The sequence below is a fragment of the Anguilla rostrata genome, chromosome 15 (genome assembly GCF_018555375.3).
Source record: "Anguilla rostrata isolate EN2019 chromosome 15, ASM1855537v3, whole genome shotgun sequence".
Lineage (NCBI taxonomy): Eukaryota > Metazoa > Chordata > Actinopteri > Anguilliformes > Anguillidae > Anguilla > Anguilla rostrata.
Window position 1 is genome coordinate 26,355,586 of NC_057947.1, and position 22,336 is coordinate 26,377,921.

The 22,336-nt window shown below is 46.7% G+C and overlaps 1 protein-coding gene across 1 annotated transcript in view; it reads right to left on the reverse strand.

Annotated features, from left to right (window-relative positions):
* The window catches only part of igsf3 (immunoglobulin superfamily, member 3), a 114,681-nt gene that overhangs the window by 24,151 nt on the left and 68,194 nt on the right, over positions 1-22,336 (reverse strand). Inside the window, exons 4-7 of the mRNA XM_064309729.1 lie at positions 14,265-14,681; positions 9,108-9,494; positions 5,683-6,093; positions 120-536 (exon numbers count right to left, since the gene is read on the reverse strand). Of these exons, the coding sequence (XP_064165799.1) occupies positions 120-536; positions 5,683-6,093; positions 9,108-9,494; positions 14,265-14,681 (1,632 nt within the window). The remainder of the gene's footprint in view (positions 1-119; positions 537-5,682; positions 6,094-9,107; positions 9,495-14,264; positions 14,682-22,336) is intronic.

The window sequence follows — 22,336 nt, forward strand, 5'->3', positions numbered from 1 at the left end:
GGGGCCATGTGTGAGAAGGCGGGGCCCTGGGCAAGAAGGCGGGGCTCTGGTTGCAGTGCCTGACCTGTCTAGTGGGAGGGACGGCTCTGCGTACAGCTGCTTGTGCATGATCGACTCACCTGGCTTCAGCACATTGATGCCCAGCAGGTTGGAGGTGCGATTGGTGACCTTGGTCCAGGTGCTGTCGTAGTTCCTCCTCCACAGCTGGGCGGTGCACTGGTAGGTCCCGGCGTCCCGGCGCCCCGCCCGGTTCACCCTCAGCCTGAAGTTGCTGTTCGTGGGGGACTTGTCTATGGAGGCGCGCGTGCCCAGGCCCAGCAGGTGGTCCCCCCACTGCAGCGTCCCCTCCTGCGTCAGCGTCACCAGGTCCCGCGACTCGCCCCTGCCGCCCGCGTCCTCCGCGGGCTGGAAGTGCCAGGTGACCATCACCGGCACGCGCGCGTTGTAGCGCGGCTTCACGATGCACTGCAGGTCGAAGGAGTCGCCGTACGTCACGCTGGGCGTCCGCGACGAAGCCGCGACGAAGAAGGAGGATTCTGGGAAAAAAGGGCGGGGCATGAGGGTCAGTGCGTTCAGATATAACAGGACAAACAAGCAATGCAAAGCTAGGGTGTTAAAATGAGCATTACGCCTTATTAGTATTAAACATTTGACCCCTCAACTACGCTCGTCATACCTCTCAACATATGTCCATGGAAAACAACAAAGCATTCTTTAACAGAAACTCTGATCTCTTCACAGTCCTTATTTTGAACACAGCTGACTGCACTTTTTAAATAGCCAATGCATTGTGAAACAGCTCCACTGTTTATGCGGTCAGGGTGACCAATGAATCTTCACTGAAGAACAGTCATAAGGACTCCATGACCTCTTTGGCTCAATGAAGCGGTGCACAGAAGCTGTAAATTAAGTTGACTTTGAAGACCATGATGTATCTTCAGTCAAAGCACAAAGAACAGCCTCGACCTTACAGCAAATCTGCCCGTGACACACTGGGAAATAAATGAAGCTCATAATCCAACAACTGCCATATAAAAAATAAAAAAAACAGGTAGCACTTCAACATGAACTTTTAAATAAGGGTTTTGGCACAAAACAGCCAGGCTCCACCTGACATTAATTTTGGTCTGGGCTGCCCTTAATTCAGAAGTCACAGCAATACAACTTGTTACATAACTGAGTGCTCAAACACTCAACTGCAGAGTGAGGCCAGCCCGAGGACTTTACGTGGTTTATTAGTCAGACTGAGCTCCCCACAGTCTCCTAATATGGTTGACACAAGAGGGAGAGAGTGAAGAGAAAAATAAGTTAATGACTGAATTGGACTCGCAGTGTCAGCGATTTACACAGAGGACCAGTTTTTGTCTTGTCGATTTTTTTTTGTTTAGATCTTTGTTTCCGAGTTGTTTCAACCTCGGAGGTAATTACACACCACTCTCAAAAAGAGCAGACTGACATTTTGACATTAATGTGCTTTGGATCCTTAACCATCCGAAAACTTTCCCCGTCTCCTTGAAAAGCAGCAATTAAGCCTCGAGCATAAAAACTGTAAGTCATAAAGAAGCTGTCATTACGAGACAGGACTGCAGATGAGAAGGCCACAGCACAAATTCGGGCTGTCACTATAATGCTTAATTGCAAACTGTTATAGCACATGAATTACACGAATATTACCATTTCTGAATAGATGTAATGTAATATTATCATCATTGTCTCCACAACTGTGATTTAATATATCAATATATCTCTATCAAGCCTTGGCAAAATAGTCGAATAAACTAAATTAATGATCGTGTTGGGGTTTGATACAGTGCAATTGTCTTAAATTAAAAAATGCTTGACAAATGACCACACAGCCCTATAAACAGTCAATAATTTTGCCATAAAGAACAAAAAAAGAGAAAAGCTGTAAGCATATTACACTAAGACTGCCTGTTTAGTGCTAGTCTGAAAAAAAAATATAAAAAAAATAAAACGGAAATCAGCATACAGGAGATGTGATATATCAGAGAGAGAAAACAACAGGAGGATCTGAGGATTATTCCCAAAGTGAGATTGAGTGAGGTAGAACAGGAGAACGGAGGAAGATGAATTATTTGGCTGATATTGCCATTGAGGGGCTTGTTTTCACCGTTCTCATAACCACCTGCATAAGCTACGATTCCGCTGGACTTTTGTCACGTGCAGCACAATCTCCAAGCGCGTCTGTTTTTGGTATTTCAGATCATTCCTTCATAATTAATTTTCTCTCAATCGCACATGTCTGTCTCACCGTTCCCTCCACATTCCCCCTGTGCTGTCAGAAGCCGGAAATCAACATTACACACCTGCGAGAAAAACACCACATTTGCTCATTAGAGAGTGAGCGTGACAGGGCCCAACGCATCACAGTGGGCTAAGAAGATGCTCCGCGATTAGGCCCTGCGTAAGCAAGCTGCCATCTGACTGGTTAACGAGAGCAGAACCAGACAGAATGATCGCTGGCCTTTAAGGGAGGAACAGAAGGCTACGGCACGAATGCGGTGCTCTGTCCCCCTGTTAAACACCCCCCCACCCCCACCCCCACCCCCACCACCACCTCCTTGTCTCCCTGACTGCTTTTTTCACCGCTAGCTCCACCCACTCCACCTGCTCCACCCACATGCCACATTGACAGCCATGCTTTTGGGCCCTGCGCTTGGGTCGGTAACAGATTTTCCTCCCTTGCTTTTAACGCAGCAGTGGGGGAAAAATTATGCACAGAACAAAACAAAAAAACAAGAAAACAATCTGTCATAATATTGTGTTTTCATATAAACCAAACACAATAAACTAGGCTATTGGCATACAGAACATAGAGAGATATTTTAGCATTTTAAATACTTTGAAGCCTGATTCTGTGTTTGTTTCAGGATTTAAAAAAAAAACATTTGCTCATCTATTTTGTTCTCGGCACAAACATGAGAAATATGAATAATTTTTCTGCTAATTTTTCTATTATGAAATTATATCAGAATGAATGAAATAATTTCTAATTTCACTAAAAGTATGTGAACATTAGCAGAAGTTAATTTAAGAATACGTTCATTTATTTAAACCTCGTTAGACCACATTCTCCCACTGGAAATAAAACTGGCCCTGAACCCCTGCAGGTAACCATAATTTCACACGCCCTGCGATATACAGAGAAAGTTTTTATACTGTTTTAAATTTAAATCTTCCCTTCGCTGAGAATCCTAGTTGATCTGAGGGGCTGTATGGGATTTGACTCTCCTGCCCCAGAGGATTATGGGAGCGCAGCATGCTGTCACTGTCCCAATGGCAACAGATTTCAGAACATTCCGTCTTTACTCAGAGTTTGACAGAAAAATCTCTGACATTTTAGATTGACAGAGACCACAAATTATTCCTGCGTCTGCCATTGACAATCCATTGGTGCATCCATGTGTGCTCCTGCATGCTTGGGATAGTTCTTGTGTTCAATAGAAAAACTCTTAAATTATTTTCAGTGTGCCTTTAAAAGGCTCTGTACACACAGAACATGGTCCCAGGGAAAAGTACAAACTAAACTTGTAATCATTAGAAATTCTAAAAAGTGTCTGTATTTGAACCTGATTTTTAATGAAATCGGGTTGTTAGAGAGTGCTCCTGTCTCTTGACAGGCTTTTGTTAATTTCACATTGTGTAATATTAGTCAGAATATTTAGAATATTCAATTCATAAGGATTTAGTGCAGCACAGCAGGAGAAATGTATGTTTACCCTATCTACTCTACAGTGTCACAAATCATTCATGTCATCAAGTTATGTAAGGGAACAGTGCTTCCCTTCATTTCACATGCGCTGGTGTTGGAGCTGAGCATGAGAAAGGTCTTTAGAAAGTATGTTAAATTCAGAGATCGACCTTGGATCTATCACATTTTCCCCTTCCAGTAGAAAGCACCACCTGGCTAATGACTCTACGCAGACACTCAGCTAAAGTTCCGGAGGAAGCAGAGCACTGCAGGCCATCTCACTTATGCAAAACATCTCAGGCAGAAGCATCACCTGGCTAATGCCTCTATACAGTCACTCAGCTGAAGTTCCGGAGGAAGCAGAGCACTGTAGGCCATCTCAGTTATGTGAAACATCACCTGGAAGAAGCATCACCTGGCTGATGCCTCAATGCAAACACTCATCTAAAGATGTGGAGAAGGTGTTGCGAAGCGTAAAAGACAGGAATACTGCAAATGCATTCTCCATGTTTGCAGTTTGTGTTTTTTAAAATATAATATTAGCTCAATCATGAAAAGACCGTGAAATCCCATTACATCATCAACCATTGCTACTCACATATTCTGTAACTATAGCAACTGGTAGTAACTATAGTAATTACCCTGCAAGCAGTTCTGAAAAAGAAATGCAGAAGAGGAACAAAGGGGAATTGTACAGAACACATGGGCCAAGGCTGTTGATCACCTTGCAGAACTCCCCGGATCACACTGGAAAAAGAATTCCCACTCGGGAAGAAACGGCGAATTAATTAGCACGTTACCCGTGGCGTTTGCCAATCGGCCAGGCGAGAAAACACACTCAGCGCCACAACGCATTGTGATCTCCATGCATCAGGAACATCAGATAAGAGAATAATGCGTCAATTTATGTCCGCGGCACCAACACTCTGCTTCTATCTGCATGAAGCTACAGATGAATAGCTACAGCTAGCAGGGAATAGGAGGAGGCTACACATGCATACAACTGCACACACTGAGAATGTGCATACACACGAACGCACACACTCAGGCACATACATATGCCACACACACACATCTACACACACACGCATACACCACGCACACACATCTACACACACGTGCACAGACACACACACATGCGCACAGGCACACAAGTACAAGGGCGGCATAGCTCAGGAGGTAAGACCGATTGTCTGGCAGTCGGAGGGTTGCCGGTTCAAACCCCGCCCTGGGCGTGTCGAAGTGTCTTTGAGCAAGACACTTAACCCCTAACTGCTCTGGCGAATGAGAGGCATCAATTGTAAAGCGCTTGGATAAAAGCGCTATATAAATGCAGTCCATTTACCATTTACCATTTACACACACACACACACACATCTACACACACGCACGCATATACATACGCCACACACACACATCTACACACACGTGAACAGACAGACACACACACACACGCACACAAACACACACAGGCATGCCATGCAAACACACATCAACACACACACCCACACGCACGTGCACGCAGACACACATGCACATACACGCCCCCACTCAGAAAGTCACACACTTTTTAACTTCCTGATGATCTATGCTAAACGCACAGGTTTCTGCTGAAGAGAGAGAACCTGAAGCATCTTCAGGTTGCACACATTTGCATCTGACTCCCTTTAATCAAACACCGTGCGACGAAACGCCATTGGCTGACACTTTATTCGCATATTTTTTTTCCCTAGGTGTGAAGCAGAACTAAAAACGATCCCGTAACTCGCTGAAGAGAATTCACACCGATGCAGAGCAGATGCCGCACCACACACACAATGAGATGCAAGTGCACGAACGCCGGCGCGGTCGCAGCACACGTCCGACGCTGAACACAGGTGTGTTAATGACCACTGAGCACCAGGACTGAGATTCAGGCACATTTTTAATAAGGCGTCAAAATGACCCCCGTCATCCGAGCTCACGCTTACCAACTGCTTTGACGTTGACCGAATTGACCGCGGTCGTCTCCCCGATGCTCTCCCAGGTGGTGCCGTCCGGCGCCGGGACCCACTCGGTGACGGTGCACCGGTACTGCCCCGCGTCGCCGGGCAGGGCGTTGTACACGGACAGCGCGAAGGTGTCGGTCCGGACGCGGTCCAGGCAGATCTCCCCGTACGCGCTCCGCTCGCGGTACGAGGGGCCCGGCCTCACCGTCCCCTCCCGGTCCGCGGCGGCCAGGTCCTGCGGCGGGGCGTCGCCCTGCCCGTCCGTCCACTGCCACAGGACGGACAGGCTGCTCGCCGTCTCCATGGCGCCCCGCACGGAACAGACCAGCTGGATGGGGTCACCCTCCAGGACCTCCGTGGAGTTGGCGGACAGCGACACAGTGATGTTGCTCCCTAAGAAGAAGCGTAGAGGTTACCATAGATACCAGGGGGGCAGCACACTTACTACAATAATTAACGCATAAGGACAAGGATGTTTTCACTTAGAGAGGAATTAAATGGAGACAGAAGAATGAAAGGAGGACGACAGGTAGGTAGGAAAGAAAGAGGTTAGGAGGTATAACTGAGTAGTTACAGTGATTAAAGAAAAATATAATTCACTCCTGGATTTGCTGTGAGCCTGTGATAAAAATGAAGGAAAATTACCAATGAATACACACCAGGGATCCAAATGTGGACGGGAGCTAACCGCCATATATTACTTACAAATAGGCAAAGATTTGGAACTGCACTTAAGGTGGAACCTTCGATTGAAACTTAATTGACCGATGGGATTGATTTTGGGAAATCTCCAGCTACAATACAGTTCCAGGATGATAGCTTAAAAAAGGAAATACAACAACAACAACGGTAAATGGGCCAAATGGTTAAGAGGACCGAAGGACTTATGTGACCTCTGCCATTTTTAACATCTCCGCACTTAAACAAAATACTAACTTATGCTGAGAGGCAAAGCTCTCAGTCTCAAATGAACTATTATGTCTGCAAATCGGTATGCAGCCAGCTATATTACATCCTTTCCTATCATTTATGTTATTGACTTAAATATGCTATACTTACAAAGCTTAATCTTGCGTTTTAGCCAATTACATGCAGTAGATGCACAGTATATTAAGTAAAACTGCTGAGGTTAAGTGCCTTTGTAAAGAGCACAGCACCTGAATCTCGCCCATACTTTCAGTCTGAAGCCTTCTGTCTAGATGCCCAGTTCCCAAACCACTCTACTGCTCTGCTGATTGTTCTGTATTGTGTATTCCACGGAGAGCACAGAAGAATCCTCAACCATCCATAAAGGGAAACCTTATTTATTTTATTCCAATGCAAATTAATACAGGAATGCTTTCCCATCACCGTTAGCAGTCAGATTACGATAAGCCATCTTGCCACAAGGCCCATCAGCGCACAGAGTGGAATCCTTCCAGATCTCCATTTGAAGTTTGTGTTTGCATCTCTTTCTTCTGTTGGCAGTCCCTCCCCACTGCTTCGGTGGAGGGGACAGAGAGGACCCTGGGTAATTGGCATAGACAAGCAGCTGGAGAAAGAGTGAGAGGAGTCTCCAAAATTCTCCTTGTGCCAGAAAACATGGCGCCTGTTTACAAACCCACGGCTGCAATTACAATCTACAAGTGCACACTAGGGGCGGGCACAGAGTACTCCAACAACCGCTCAAACATGAAAAGGCTCAGTGTGATTGCTCGAAATATTATGCTAATTAAATAGGCCAGCAAATGAAAATAATTCTGCTTGAATTAAGCATTCACTTTAAAAACACGCCATCTTGCATTATAGCTTTAATAATAGGAGACGCTTCCGGAACTTCCCTAGCGGGTGGCATCACACGCGTGGCTGAAAGAAGCACTGTAACTTGATGAAATAACGAAGGTAGAATTGCAATACTGTTAGCTCCAGTAGGAGTGGGGAGAAGAATGCATCTCAGATATGACTGAGCTTCATGTCTATGTTTCCCCATGGTGTGTTTTTTCATGTCTCATATTCCATTCTTCCATACTTCACTGAAACCTCAGAGAAGCACTGACGGAGAGAGCCCCTCACTTAAAATACAACAACAACAATAACAAAACTGACAGAAAAAGAAAATTCGGTATGACTATAATCATTGAACAAATAATTTATTTTTAAATTTAATAAATAGTTCAATAAAAATTGAATTAAAAACGATAAAAATAAATTCAGGCCCAGAGGGGTGATTCTGAGCACACACGGTGGGGGGCAGAGGTCTGGCAGGAGGGTGGGGGTGGGTGGGTGGGGGGGAGGGGTTGGCGGATGGCGAGTTTGCGGATCAGTGGCGCGTAGCTGAGGGGGATTTCTCTAAGGAGCGGTTGTGTCTCTTCCCGTATGTTGATTATCTCGCCTCCTAACCGCGATCCCGCTCTGTGACCCCCTCCCTCGCTGTGCCCCAAAGCGCTGCAGCAGCATGCCTTATTCCAGGGCCGGGGATTCACACAGACAGCCCTGCTACAGGGCCAGGGTCAGCCCCTCCACCCCATCATGTCCGTTCATTTTCAACAGAATACCGAAGTGCACCGGGGGCCGCCATATGGGGTTAGGAAGATTCCAAGGGCCCCTGACAGGGGCCCCAAAAAATATTAGAGCCTAGGATTTTCTGGGGTGGTGGGACCCAATATAAGCTCTTTTCATGGGGCCCAAAATTCCTGGTGGCACCCCCGTATGCAACCACTCTATGAGGAGGATTCAGAGTACATTGCTAAGCTGTAGACAGTGAAATGGCACTAAATGATTCTACATAGTGATGTTGCATTGTCCCATTAATCTGCAGTCATTCATTTATTCAATGATTTCACATCAAGTTCTGGCTGGGGAATTTTTCATTTTGATGGACTTACAGTATACAATGGCAGTGGTTTTGTTCAGAAAACACTAACAGCACAAAAGGGTGTCTTTGAACATGGAGGAAACAGTAGCACTAAATCTGTCCACAGGCAACTAAGGAGATACTGTTCCACATTATTCACGTACCAACACTCATATCCTCTTACCTTTCTCATGCATTAAACATTATTCATTTAAACAGCTTGGGTTTGCTCCTAATTCATTTGAGCAATTTCAGGTTAAACCATTTGCTTATGTTCTCAACATCAGTGGAGTAGCTGCAGTTTGACATAACAGACTCTGCGCTAACAAGTAAATTGCCTCAGCTATAATTCTATCCACAGACAATATACTGAACGAGTCTCTACTTTTATCACTAAAAAGGTGCGGTGTATGAAGTCAGCTGTCATCTATAGTGCAAACAGGAAGCTGTGCTCTCACGCATAGGACCAATATAAAAATATTTCCCTCTGTCATACAAAAATATGGAAACCCAGGAAGACTACAGTAAGATTGGTTACTCACTAAAGGGGACATGGGGAAGTCGTTTTACTCACTTAAGGGCTGGACAGAGATCTGGACGTTGCGGGACCTCTTGCTTCTGTCGATGAAGTCCCCGGAGGGCATCTTCTCCCTCTCGGTGACCCTGCAGATGTACTTCCCCGTGTCCTCCGGGCGCAGCCAGCGCAGCTTCAGCAGGTGCACGGCGGGGCTCTCCTTGCGCACGGTCAGCTGACCCGCGGCCTCGCGGCGCACGTACTCCCCGCTCAGCACGGGCACGGCGCTGGGGCCCACCACCGCCACGGGCGAGCTGCTGAACACCCAGGACACGGAGAAGTAGCGGTCCTGGACGCTCTGCGCGTCGATGGAGCAGCGCAGCTCCAGGGTCTCCCCGGCCGCGTAGGCCCGGCGCTCCGTGCTCACCTGGATGCTGAAGTCCCTGTCTGAGGGGAGGGAAGCACAGGCACCGACACTCAGACACTCCCCTCAGAACGGCCGCGCTGGAGAAGCACACTCAAGGCCACAAATGCATCGTGAAGCAGAGCAGCTCTGCAGTTTGTACCAGGGAAATATTTCAAAGCGGGGCTGAGGTGTGTCCAGTTCCCACCGTAATTTGGGATGTCTAGTTATCTGCAACTGCAGTTGCTTTCATGTGTGAACCCCACTGCTGATTGGCCAGACTGTAGATATCTGCTGTACTCCTTCAAAACATATGGTGTCTCCAGCTGGCTCTTCCCAAACCGGAGACCTCAGCTAAACTTGCATAGAGTAGAGTCGGAGGATGACCTTTCATACACAGCTTTGACATGCAGTCCACGGGTGCCTGATCGACTAGTTACGAGTTGCTGGAGAGCAATGAAACGCAGACCCATAAACGCCTGAACCCTCCCGTACCCTGGGCAAGGCAATCGCCAGTTCAGCATTGCCCTATGGCGCAACCAGCCACAGTTCGGCACTGGCACGGTCAGGATTTGATCAGAGACCGCGGGGTGGAAACGCATTCTTCCCCACAGACACTCTGCAATACGAAAACATCAATTACATATTACCGTCTGCACTTTCAGAGATAGCAGGACTTGTACTGTAACATCCCTCTAAGAGACATCAGGGGAACAAAAATAAACACATAGAGGCTACATTCATCGATATTATTGAACTAGATGAGATAAGAGGAACAGCAACCAGATTCCTACAGCACAGATGCATCTTAGTTCAATCTGCGCTTATCTGTGCTTTCATATAAATCTCAGACTTTTCAAACTACCAGTGAAAAAAAGTGTTATCCACACATGCACAAGATAATCACTTAATAATATAAACAGTATTTAAATGAACGGTATATTTGGCAACTGAGAAAACACTCATACGCACTGTCAAAATGAACAAATTGGACAAGCACATTTTTTTCACTCATGGTGGATCATGGAAATTTCACCCCTGCACTGTAATATGTTACTGAGAGGTGTTAAGAAAAGGTGTTAGGAAAATTATTTTTGATCGGCTTGTTCAGCCTGGGCTGTCAGACAAAAGCGGCATTTGCACAGTTCATTTCTATATAGTACACCTTATGTTCTCTGTACAAACAGTGCGTGACTATTTCACCATATGCCTTTCCTTTAATAATACCTTAAGGCAGCAATTATAAAAGGCTTCCACATTTCCTGATAACATGCTAAGCTGTGAAGCCCAAAGCTCTTCAGTGTGTACACAGAGAATTTATAGAACAGACTACATTATATGTTCGCATTATACTATTTATGTTATATGCTGGATGAACTTGCACAACAGCTAAATTAACGGAGCATCAGCAATGCGGTATCATGCATGTGGTGCCATCTTGCAAAAGCACAGTCAGCAGTTTACTGTCTTGCAGTTTTATTAGCAGTTGGACTGGGAGTTGTACTATATTGGCAGTTGGAATTTGAGTTGTATCTTATTAGCGGTTGTGCTTGGAGTTGTATTGTCTTACGGTGGCATTAGCAGTTGGACTGGCGTTCAAACCTGACCAACTCTGGGAACCATTAGGTCTTTCGCCCAGAATGTCCAGTTTTTCAATTATTCAGACTGGTCTGGTTTGTGGTCCCGACTGGACAATGTAGTGTCTGGCCCGAGTATTTACTGGTAGTTTGTAATGAATTAGCATATGAAAGACTCCCTGGGCCGCCATTGGTTCCAAGGGGGACTCCCCCCTGTACAACAGCTCTCGACCTGCCGGCTGTGCAGTTTGTCCGATTTGTAAATCTGGCAACCCTAGGGACCATGTGTATCTTGGCTGGTGTCTGTGAGAGTGTCCAGCAAATGCGCCCCCTGGAGGGAAGTCTGGTACATGACAGTGACAGGACTCAGTGTCTGAAATGCAGTTTTATGCCAAGCAGAGAGGAGACAAAGTGACCGTTATGAGGCCTTTTCTTGAGCCTTTTTTTGTGTGAGCTCATACCCCTCTGGTGTCAGGACAACGCCTCAGTGCAGAGCTGGAGAGGTGACCAGTATTAACACCATAATGAAGCATATATAGGTAGGGCTCAAATTTCAGCAAAGGGGTTGGAAAGGTCTTAGCCCTTTTCCTTTAGACTAAAGGCTCTCATCCGACACCTTACAAATGAAACACACTGTTTCCAGTTCATGGACTCAGTTCCATCTCAATCCAAGTGATATTCACTGGTTCCAATGTCACAGCATGACTCCGGGTTACTGCATACAAAAAAATCTTCTTCTTTTAATCTCGCAGTTGTCAGTGCAAGTTGAGGTGGAAACCAGATCCAAGATGTTGTCATTTCAGTCCCTGCATGACATAGCACTGACACTCTGAATGAAGAGGAGGGTATACACTGACAGATAGACAGATACAAGGCAGGTAAGATAGAGCAGGGCCAGGGAGAAAAATAGAGGGTGAGAGAAGAATGGAGGGGTGTACAGTAAAACTACACTACCCATAAAACCACAGCTATGTACTCCAGTCTGGCTGATTATACAGGGATATGTGAGGCCTTCCTGATGCCTCTTATTAAACCTTGAAAGCAGGGTTGCCCAACACTATTCCCAGAGATCTACCATCCTGCTGGTTTTCACTCCAACCATAACAAAGGGCACTTCATTCAACAGCTAGAGATCTCACTGAAGAGCTAATTAGCAGAATGAGGTGTGCCAAATTAGGGTTTAAATGAAAACCTACAGGACGGCAGATCTCCTGGAACAGGACTGAGCAGCCATGCTCCAAGGTGTAAGCTCACATACCTGTATGCGATTAGAATCATTTGAATTGAACTGAACAATCTAACGCTGTAACAATCACTACTGTTAACTGAAAAAAATGGGGTTTTAGAACACCTTGAATCTTGAAAAAAACTGCTTTTCAAAGGGTTAAAATAAACATATTGAGGTCTAGAGAAGGACTCTGATATGAACTAAAAACAGACTGGGCCTTTGTCAGATTCACAGACTCCTGAAACTTAATTTTTTTTTAATGTCATCAAACAACAAGACAGCCGTGAATAAGAGTTTTACAGCTCCGCTGCCAAAACAACATTTTGGAGAGACAAATGGTCGGAGCGTCAGGGATTGCCTCAATAAAAAGAACAATACGCACCTTTCAGAAAGCTAATTGCACACAAATCTATCAATAATTCAGCGCTAGTTCTCCCCCATTAAGAGATTTGCAACAGCTGCGCCTATTCCATTCTTTCATTTAAAAATAAATGAACAAGAAGTCTATTTTGCATGGAGTCAATTTCCTCCACCGTCCCCCACTGCATTGTAACTACAGATCGTTATTCACCGCAGAGTTCCCTTTACGACGGGCTCACGGGGAAGGAGACAACAAGGCTCCGGGTTTCGAGTCGCAGGCGCCCAGGAGATACCGCCTCCCCCATCCTGAAACAGGATGACTGAAAAAACGGGTTCAGGAGGGCACGCGTCACTCACTCTGGAGAGGGTCGGCGGATTTCGCGCACTTCGGCGACCATAATGACTCCATTCTTCAGACCCCGCCTCCTCTCTCTCCGGCGAGCGGCACCCCCACACTCAAGCACAATGGCGGCGCTTGTCGAAGCGAGGGATCGGTGCGCGTGATCCGCGACGCGGTTAATGCGCCGGGCAGAAGAGGGACACGACGCCTCGGAGCTAATTGGAACGTCACACAGATGCGGAATCAGAGGGCGAGAGTGCGACCGGGTTCAGGCGTCCATTTTTCACCCACATTTTTGTCCTTTTTTTTTTTGACAGCAAAAAAGGGTCCCGTGGGAAGGAATTCATTTTGAGTGCGAAGGGGCAGTCTTCTCCTTGTCCTTTCTCAATGACAGCGTTGTATAATGTGACTTGAGCGAGCTCCTGGATAGGCCGTTAACTGTTCGGTCGATCCTGAGGAGCAACTCCATTAATTTAATTTATCGTTTAAAATTTCCCATCTCTGTCCTCATACCCGCACACATTCCAGTAATGTCTGAGAGGGCTTTCAGACGCTGTCAATCACAAGCCTTATAGCAGTTCCACCCACGTCAGTTGCCTAAAAACTTGTGGCAAGTTCTGCTGACTGAGGACATATGACTAATGGAAACAGACTGTCCAGCTGGTTCAACAGCCTTTTAGATGGGTTATTCACCGTTGTCCTGGGGAAGGGTGTATGCACAAAATTGAGCAAAAATCTTACAAATGTCATAACAGGGGTAGAGAACCTGCATCTTCCCTGCTTGGCACTTCATATTACTGAAACCAACCAGAGTAATGGGCATAAAAATTGTTCATCAAAAGTCCTGAGTCAATGCCCTAAACATTCAAACAAATTGCTGAAGGGCATCTGCAGTCCTCCACATCTTCCTGTTAGTAGACAGTATACATAAAGGTGCGCTAAGAAACTTAATCCAGCTTTAACATGTTTGCGTCATTTGAAGAATATCACCTCATCAGGTCAAGTGTCTTGTTTTATTTAAAGGTCTTGAAATCTTGAAAGCCACAAGCCTCCTGGAAACTCTCAAGAATGGGGTAACAAAGGTCACTGATGAAATGATGAAAATGAAGGTCAAAGGATCAATGCTCTTAGCATCTACTAGTGATGATAGGGAACCATTAATCACACATCACAGCCTGTTCGTTTCTTTGTTATTTTGTCCCTGGCTATGAAGCCACTTGTATCCTTCACTTCACATGGTCCTATTTTAACCTGACAAAATGATAAAAGCAATACTCAATTTTGTGAGGCGCCCGTCTCCCGAACCTACCTGTGGGCTGCACTTTGACCGAGGTCTTCTCCGACTGCTTGCGGGTCATGGCGTACCAGGACCGGTCGGGGTCCTGGATCCACTCGGCGGCCTCGCAGTAGATCAGGCCCTGGTCGGCCGGCTGCAGCCTGTAAATGGTCAGCTTGTAGGTGGCGCTGCTGGTCTTGTCCAGGCGGACGTCGCCCGTGTTGAAGCGCTGCTTGTAGGGCCCGCCGGCGCGCAGCACGAAGTCCCGGGACAGGGTGACCAGGTCCTGGGGCGGGGCGCTCTGGTTGGGGGAGCGCAGGTACCAGCCCACGGAGAGGTGCGTGTGCTGGGGGGTCTGTCTGGAGACCTCGCAGGCCAGCTGGAGCGTGTCCCCCTCCACTTTGCTCAGGGTCTGTCCCACGGAGGTGACGCTCAGGGTGTCCGGAATCACTGCGGAAAGACACAGAGGAAGGGTGTTAGCGCTCTCATAACACCCCAAAGTCAGACTCAGAATGCATAGGAAAAATACACACACACACACACACACACACACACACACACACAGAGGCACATGCACGCACACACACAGAGGCATGCGCACACACGCAAACATGCATACACACACACACACACACACACACAGAGGCACGCGCACGCACACACACAGAGGCATGCACACACACGCAAACACGCATACACACGCACACACACACTACTAACAAAATATTAACATTCTCCCAAAAAGGCTGCTTTGTTCTGATAAACTCACGGGTCCTATAAACTCACAACCAAGGATACAATTACTGCAACACACAGGATAAACATAACACACCCTTCACACATAATGCACATAATGTGAAAAACGAGCACAACAAAAGCCCCCCCACCCCGCCCCCGCCCCCCCCCCATGTTCAGCAACACAAACATAATAAATAAATGATTGTACATTTTTTCCATTATGCACAAATCGCATAACGTCACATGTCTGCGATCTTATATGCTGAGGAGACCTAAACTGCAATTACTGAACATCCCCGGAGGACAGAACTCCCCTCCTCTCTCCCTCCTTCCGACGCACAGGAGGAGCGGGCCCGCCGCTGGAGCAGTGCCAGAGCAACATCTGCCCAGACAGAGACGCACGCGTGCAGGTGCCCGACGGCATCCAGCCAGGGCGGCGCGGGCACCGTGACATCAGCTCAAAACCAGACACGCATGACATCACTCCGCCGTCACGTGACCGGCCGTCGGATTCATCCTCGTGCGTGCACGGGGGGGTGGGGGGGGCGCGTACAAAACACCGACCCACGCACCGCGACGCGTGATCGGAGAAGACATTTCACGCCTGCCGACTGGCTCTAATCGCGGACAACGCCGCGATTCCAGCGTGAGCAACGTCGATTAGTCACGGGCCGCAAGGCGCGCCGTGACTCTGATTCACCGCGTCTGGAGACGTTAGGAACGTGACATCTACGCATCAGATTCGTGCCCAGATCTGGCAGGAGCGTCGGACCAAAATAGCCCAATGATAATCACTCCTGGAGTCGGAGGCACTTCTTTTGATATAACATATCTTAAACAAATGCAGAGATGAAAAGCAGTTTTAACAGGTCACAAAAAAAAGAAGAACAGAGCAACGCCAAGAAAAGTATGGCTGAGACAACGAGGCCTTGTTGAGCAAACAAGAGGTGGAACGCGGCAGAAGCCTCCATAAATAGAGACAGACCCGCGAAACGAGTCATCAGGCAGGCTTATTCCGAACGCTAAAAAAATGTGACATTTCCATCACACCTCCGCACTATTTTTATACATTCCTCAGCACAGGAGTTTGACTGCAGCTCAGTCTTACTTTCAGTCGGCATACTTCTCGTCACAGAAATCGAGACCCTGTTTTGAATACATCAGCCGCTGTCTATCCAGGGGTCATTTTCTGTGAGAGAAATGGTATACGGCATTTCTTTGATTAACTTGGAAATCTCTCATGGTAAATATAGTTTCTGGTGTCTCAAGATATGGAGGGATGGACAAACAATGAGACAGACATGCTACGTTAACCATCAGAGCAGAAGTGATGGACCCTGACGGCTTGCAAACCATGGACCATGACTGTGAGACTATATTAGTCCCTTGTGACCTGCAAACTCCTGGCCTCCTGATCCTGACACCACGCGCTTGCACATGCATTAGTTCATCTGTCCGTCTGCTGGTGGGAAGACAACCAACGCCTTTGTTTTCTGTCAGGGAATCCCCTTTTTAAGTGCCTTTAGACTTTTGACCCTGGCGAATCAATGATAAAATCTCACTGTAAGTGGCAAACAGGGGATCTGCACGATGGAAGGAAAGGTCAAGTAGGATTGCTGCATGTCAGCTGCTGTTGGAATCATCACCTGCAGTTGAGTGGAGACACTAAAGACCAAGATGGGATTTTGAAGGCATGGCCTTGTGAAGCTGTTTTTGGGGAGTAAGATTACCCTGAACAACCCTCTTACTGGGACCGTGGATTAAGTCTTTTTGAAGTGTGTGTGTGTGATTGCAGTGAGTGCGGGAGCTGAATTATTCATCCACTTGCGTGTTTGCAGCCCAGAACAGAGAAAGGGGGAGGCTCACAGGCATCAGATGATGTGGGGTGGGGTGGGGTGGGGGGGGCAACGTTTAGCGGTCGGACACTGCTGTGAGTTTTAACAAGCCTGAGGTGTGGGGGGGGGGGGGAGTGGGAGGGAGAGTGAGAGCACAGACCAAAAAAAACAAAACAAAAGGGAAAGAAAGAGAGAGAAGACAGAGACCCAAAGAAAGAAAAGAAGTGGGAGAAAGAGAAAGTGAGAGAGAGAGGGACACAGAATAAAGCAGAAAGAGCTATATCTAACAGCAGACCCCTGCGGAGAAATTTAGAACGCCTGAGGTACTGGCAGACAGCTAATGAATTGAGAGAAAGAGAGAGCAAAGACTATAAGGAGAGAGCAAGAGGGAGCGAGCCCAGTTCAGTAGCGAATAGGTCTCTGCTGTGAGTTTTAATAAGGCGCTCCAACTGTCACTCAGTGATAAACTGGGTTAAGAGTGGTGAAGTGTGGCGTGCTTTTACCTTTACCTTCCCATCAGTCCTATTAACCCTTTAACACATGAGATCACCAATATGTGATTAGAATGTTCTAACTGAACACTGCAATGCTGATGTCACAATCACTACTGGTAATTGAAAGCAATGGAGTTCTAGAACACTAGACTCAATGCCAGGCCTGTAGGTTTTCCAAAAAAATTCCAAGAAAACCTACAGTCCAAAGGGTTAAGTATCAGAGATGAGGGGAGCCCAGACTGATCACCTCGGGAGAACGCGGAGCCACTGAGGCGCGTAGCTACACAGCTGCCCCTTTTTACACTGAACCTCAGCCAGAGGCAGGAAAGAAAAGAAAAAAAACACACAAACTAGGAACCACAAACAAGAAACACTGAGTTTATGCTGAGTTGCTTTTGCCTTTCAGAGAAACGCTTCTGGCTGCTCCCTCCCACCACCTGGTGTGACCATGCAGGGGGGGCCTAAAGGTACCCCATCTCTTCAGCAAGCTGGTGGATGGCAGAGAATGGAAAAAAGCAAATAGCCGGAGAAATGCTTGCCTCATGTTTGCAGGAAGCCTTTATCTTTGATCTGTCCTCACAACAGCAGGTGAAAAATGTTCTTAAAGCCTCCTGTAGACGGTCGGTTATGCCCACTGCTTTCTATGGACCACCCTCTGTCTTACCCCAATGCCACACGGAGTTGAAAAGAACACCAGAGAGACAGGGTTTCTTTTTAAAACAGCAAATTAGTACTCCTATTTCTAATTGAATCTCTCTCTCTCCCTCTCGCTCTCATACACACACACACCATGTGTGTGTGTAGATGATTCATTATCACTTCAATACCTCCACAACAAAAACAAAGGGCTGCAAGGGTATTTGTTGTTGCATAGCAAGGCTCTCTCAGTTTAGGGCACCATACGAATGCTGCTAAAACGTTATGCCCACATAGGCCTACGCTAAGATCAGGCATCAGCCCGTAATTCACACGGTGTGCCGGTACTGCTAGAGGTACTCGGGATAAAACATGGATTACAGGGTAGATCATGACTCCAGATGGGAAGGATCCTTAAGACAAAAAAAAGGGTAGAAAATTTGTCAAAGGCCATTTAATTCCACTATAAGCAATAACAGATGGAAAAAAATCGAAAGAAAACATGGCGCTTAATTCAGGAAGCATAATTTCTTCCTTACAGTAAATGCTTGACTGGGCTTGTTGTTGTTAGGCAACCATGAAGTGGATCAACAAAGCACTCTCCCCCAGGCACAGCTGGAAATACGCGGCTTACTACCAATCAACCTCAGGTGAGCATGTGTATAAATGAGGAGCTGTCCATGGTCCTGAAGACCTTCCAGCTTTTTATGCTCACTTACTCTGGCAATGCACCCCTCTGACTGGGACTTTCTACCCAACCAGGGTAGGAATTCATTTATTAACCATACGGAACATTCCACGGACCTGCCCAAAACCACATTTCGGTGCAAAGTAACAGACTTCTTCTTACTAGTGACCTTTGGGCTGATAGACATGTCAGACAGAAAGGCTTTAACACTGCACACATGTCCGTCTTATGTGAAAATAACAGCTTGCTAAGAAAGCCGGACAACATGATAAATGTGTCACTGTTGTTAGTGCCATACAAGCAATCTGCTACAAATGAGATTTGGAGCAGACAAATGGGAGAATCCTTCAGAATCAAAACAAATGTGTTCTGAAACACACAAAATATTTCAGCTCAAGTTCTCTCACATAAACAAGAAGACTACTAAGATTCATCAGAATTAAGCCTATAATTACAAGTTATCCATTTTCAGTAGCCTAGCTGTGAAATCCAATGTGACTGTGTTCTGTGAATGACTTCATGCAGAGGAGACTGTTTTATTCGATTGACGTCATACAGTTGTGACTGGGATTGGGGATTTCATACATTGGTGACCAAGGCTGGGGACTGAGACATTGTCATGGTTGGGACCGCTCTGCCATTGGTGGACCAGAGCAGCAGAGCACAGAGGAGCTATTCTGTGCTGTCTGGCCTTTTGGTGCACATGAATAGAGAAACAGAAATATCCCCTTTTCAGAATTATTGACCTCCCACCCACCTCGTCAAACAAACGCTTCCCCCGAGCAGCGCAGACAAACCTCCCCGCCGCCCTCCCAGTAACAATCTCCTCCTGTCACCATGCCAACCACAAGCTTCACCGTATCCACTAGAAACAACCTGTCTGCCCCCCCCCCCACACTTTCAAGGCCCAAGACAGGCAGGTGGCCTTGGACGAGAAGGAGCCCGCAGAGTGAGGCGGGCGTGGTCGCGCCCATCGCCACCGTCAGCGCAGGGCCTTCGTTTTCAGGCAGATTATCAGGCGGTGGTTCAGAGGGCGACGTCACTGCCGCTTGCACGGTGTTGTCGTTTCGTTTAAGTGACGCCAGAGCGAGCTCCGCTTAGCTCCGCAACAGCGCTTATCCTCCCAGTCGGCTTCCACGTCCGGCTGGCTATCCGCAAACATTCGTGTTAGCAATCGCGCCTACAGTCCATTTGTTCTCGTGGCCGAAGCTGATATGCACCTCCCGAAAGTTCACCGCGTGGATTTAATTTGTCACTAGCGCAGCTAAAGAGCTGAACCGTTGCACGGTGACAACGATAATCTGATATCATCGGTACACGTTCACACAGAAAATGAACTGCAGTATTTCAGACTGACGGTGGCCACCTGATGACATCAGCACGTACCTGCGATTTCACTGAGGAAGAAGGATAATGCTACACACTGGCAGCATTTACTTGACCTCATCAGTGTGTGCTCACAGCCTCAGTGCCAACGAGCAGCAATGCTACGCACCGACAGCGCCGTCCCCCGCGCGCCGAGTAGAGCTCGTTTGATGATGTGCGCTAATGCTAGGGAAGGCACTGTGAGACGCGAGGTCTCTCCCCCGTGTTCCTGCTCCCTCCTGCAGAGCTCCAGTCAAGTTTCACGGCACAAACACAGCGGTGCGACCCATTTTTAATCTAAACAGCCCCAGGGGGTTTTCAATTCTACAGCGCAAATTAACGTTTCTTTGGAATTACAAGACAATGCAGGCATATCCACCCAACTAAAGCTGGCAGATCTTTCCGACTTGAAAGTGAAACAAAAATTGTGACTCAAGACTTTGAGGTAGGATAGCACATCTGAACTAATTAGCAGATATACTGTTTTGGCAAGAACCATTAGTAAACATAAAAGAAATTATTTTAAAATCATCAGTTGGGATGTATTTGCTGTGAAACAGGATCTTTAGTGAGTATGGCCCACCATTTAATCTCTCAAGGCAGGGGTCCTCAATCTTATACAGAAAGGGCCGATGTGGACGCAGGCTTTTGTTCCAGCTGAGCAGTGACACACCTGATTCTACTAATCAACCATTAGAGTACTTGTTGCTAAGGACCTTGACTAGTAGAATCAGGTGTGTCACTGCTTGGCTGGAACAAAAGCCTGCACCCACACCGGCCCTTTCTGGATAAGATTGAGGACCTCTGCTTCGAGGCATAATAGCACAGACATACTAGAATGTTCTTAACTGAGCATTTTAATTCAAATGAAATGAAAAAGTTTCAGTGGTTTGCTATTATAGAGACTAAAGCAACGAGTTGTATTTTGGTACTTCGGACATCCACATTCTTATTCTCCCAAAATGTACGGGCTGTACTCTGCCTTCACACACTGAGAATGCAGCTGAAGTCATTACTCAGAGGAGCACAGCAGGATTCCCTGTAAATGCTGCCCTCAAATCAACCAGAACCAATCCATGGTCTTATCTGCCTACATTAAAGGCACTTCTAAATCAAAACGAAAAAAAAAAACTCCCCTACAAACCCTGTAATGTTACATTAGCAATATGGCCACACGGACTGGGTATTTTAGGGCATTCCACATAGGGGACCTACACAGACAGAGGAGAGATACAGTACCAGGAAGAAGAAGAAAAGAAAAAACAGATCGGCAGTGTGTAAAAGATTCTCCACGATTTGCCAGTTTGATTATGCGCTCCTAATCTGGACAGGATTAAGGCCAGGGGGGAAGTCTCTCAGACAATGTGGGGCAAGGCAACTTGGGCCAGGATGTTGTTATTCAAGAGAGAGTAGTCAGATTTAATGTCCTGTCAGCAGATGTCACTAGGTTTATAGCCACGGGTCATCTTACAGAAAACGCCTTTTAGTGTGTTTTATGTTACTGTCCAGCTGGTATAGACCCGGGTATAGATTTTAAGTGAATTTAGCTCTTATTGACTTTTATCCTCACCATAACTTGAAGCTGTGCCTCTAAAACGTAAAAAAAATAAAATAAAACAAAATAAAACTATTTTTATTGGGTAGAGAAGCAAAGACTGTTTTCTGAAAACATTTGAAATAACACTACACCCTCATGGCAGGCAGCCAGACAGCTCTCTTTTACACTGGCAATTCTTCCAGAAGCTTCCAGAAGGTAAAATGTCTGGGAAAGGTTTAGCCACAGGCCACAGTTCACTAAGAACCTCTCTGGACTGGCAAGGTCCAAAAACGAGACAAAGAAACTCAGGTACCATGAGCAGAAAAGAGAGAGAATTACACTAAGAGGGAAAAGAAATGAAAAAAAAGTTCTCCCTGTAAGCTTCATTTAAAAAGTGCTCACAACAGGCACGGCACCATTTACTTGTAAATCAAAAAGCATTCAGAAAACCACAAGGAGAAAAGACTGGCATTGTGCTGTAGCCTACTTCACCTTACAAACCACAAAGGGCCAGTATGAACACAACTGGCCTGGCATTCAGAAGCTGCCATTCAGCAGCGTCTCACCTCTCAGACAGAACATCAATCTGACTGCTACTCGAGAATCATGAATAAAACGGCTTTACCCAACTGCATGTGTCCACACAAACACTGAGTACAGCCCCGTCCCAAGAGAACGGTCCATGTGACAGCAATGCGATCACAGACCATGACAGGTTTTCATTGATCCTGTGGACAAAATTCTCTCTCAGACTTACTGACTTTTGTCTTCTAGATATTCTCAGCAAGCATTGTGCAATACCTTTGTGGAAT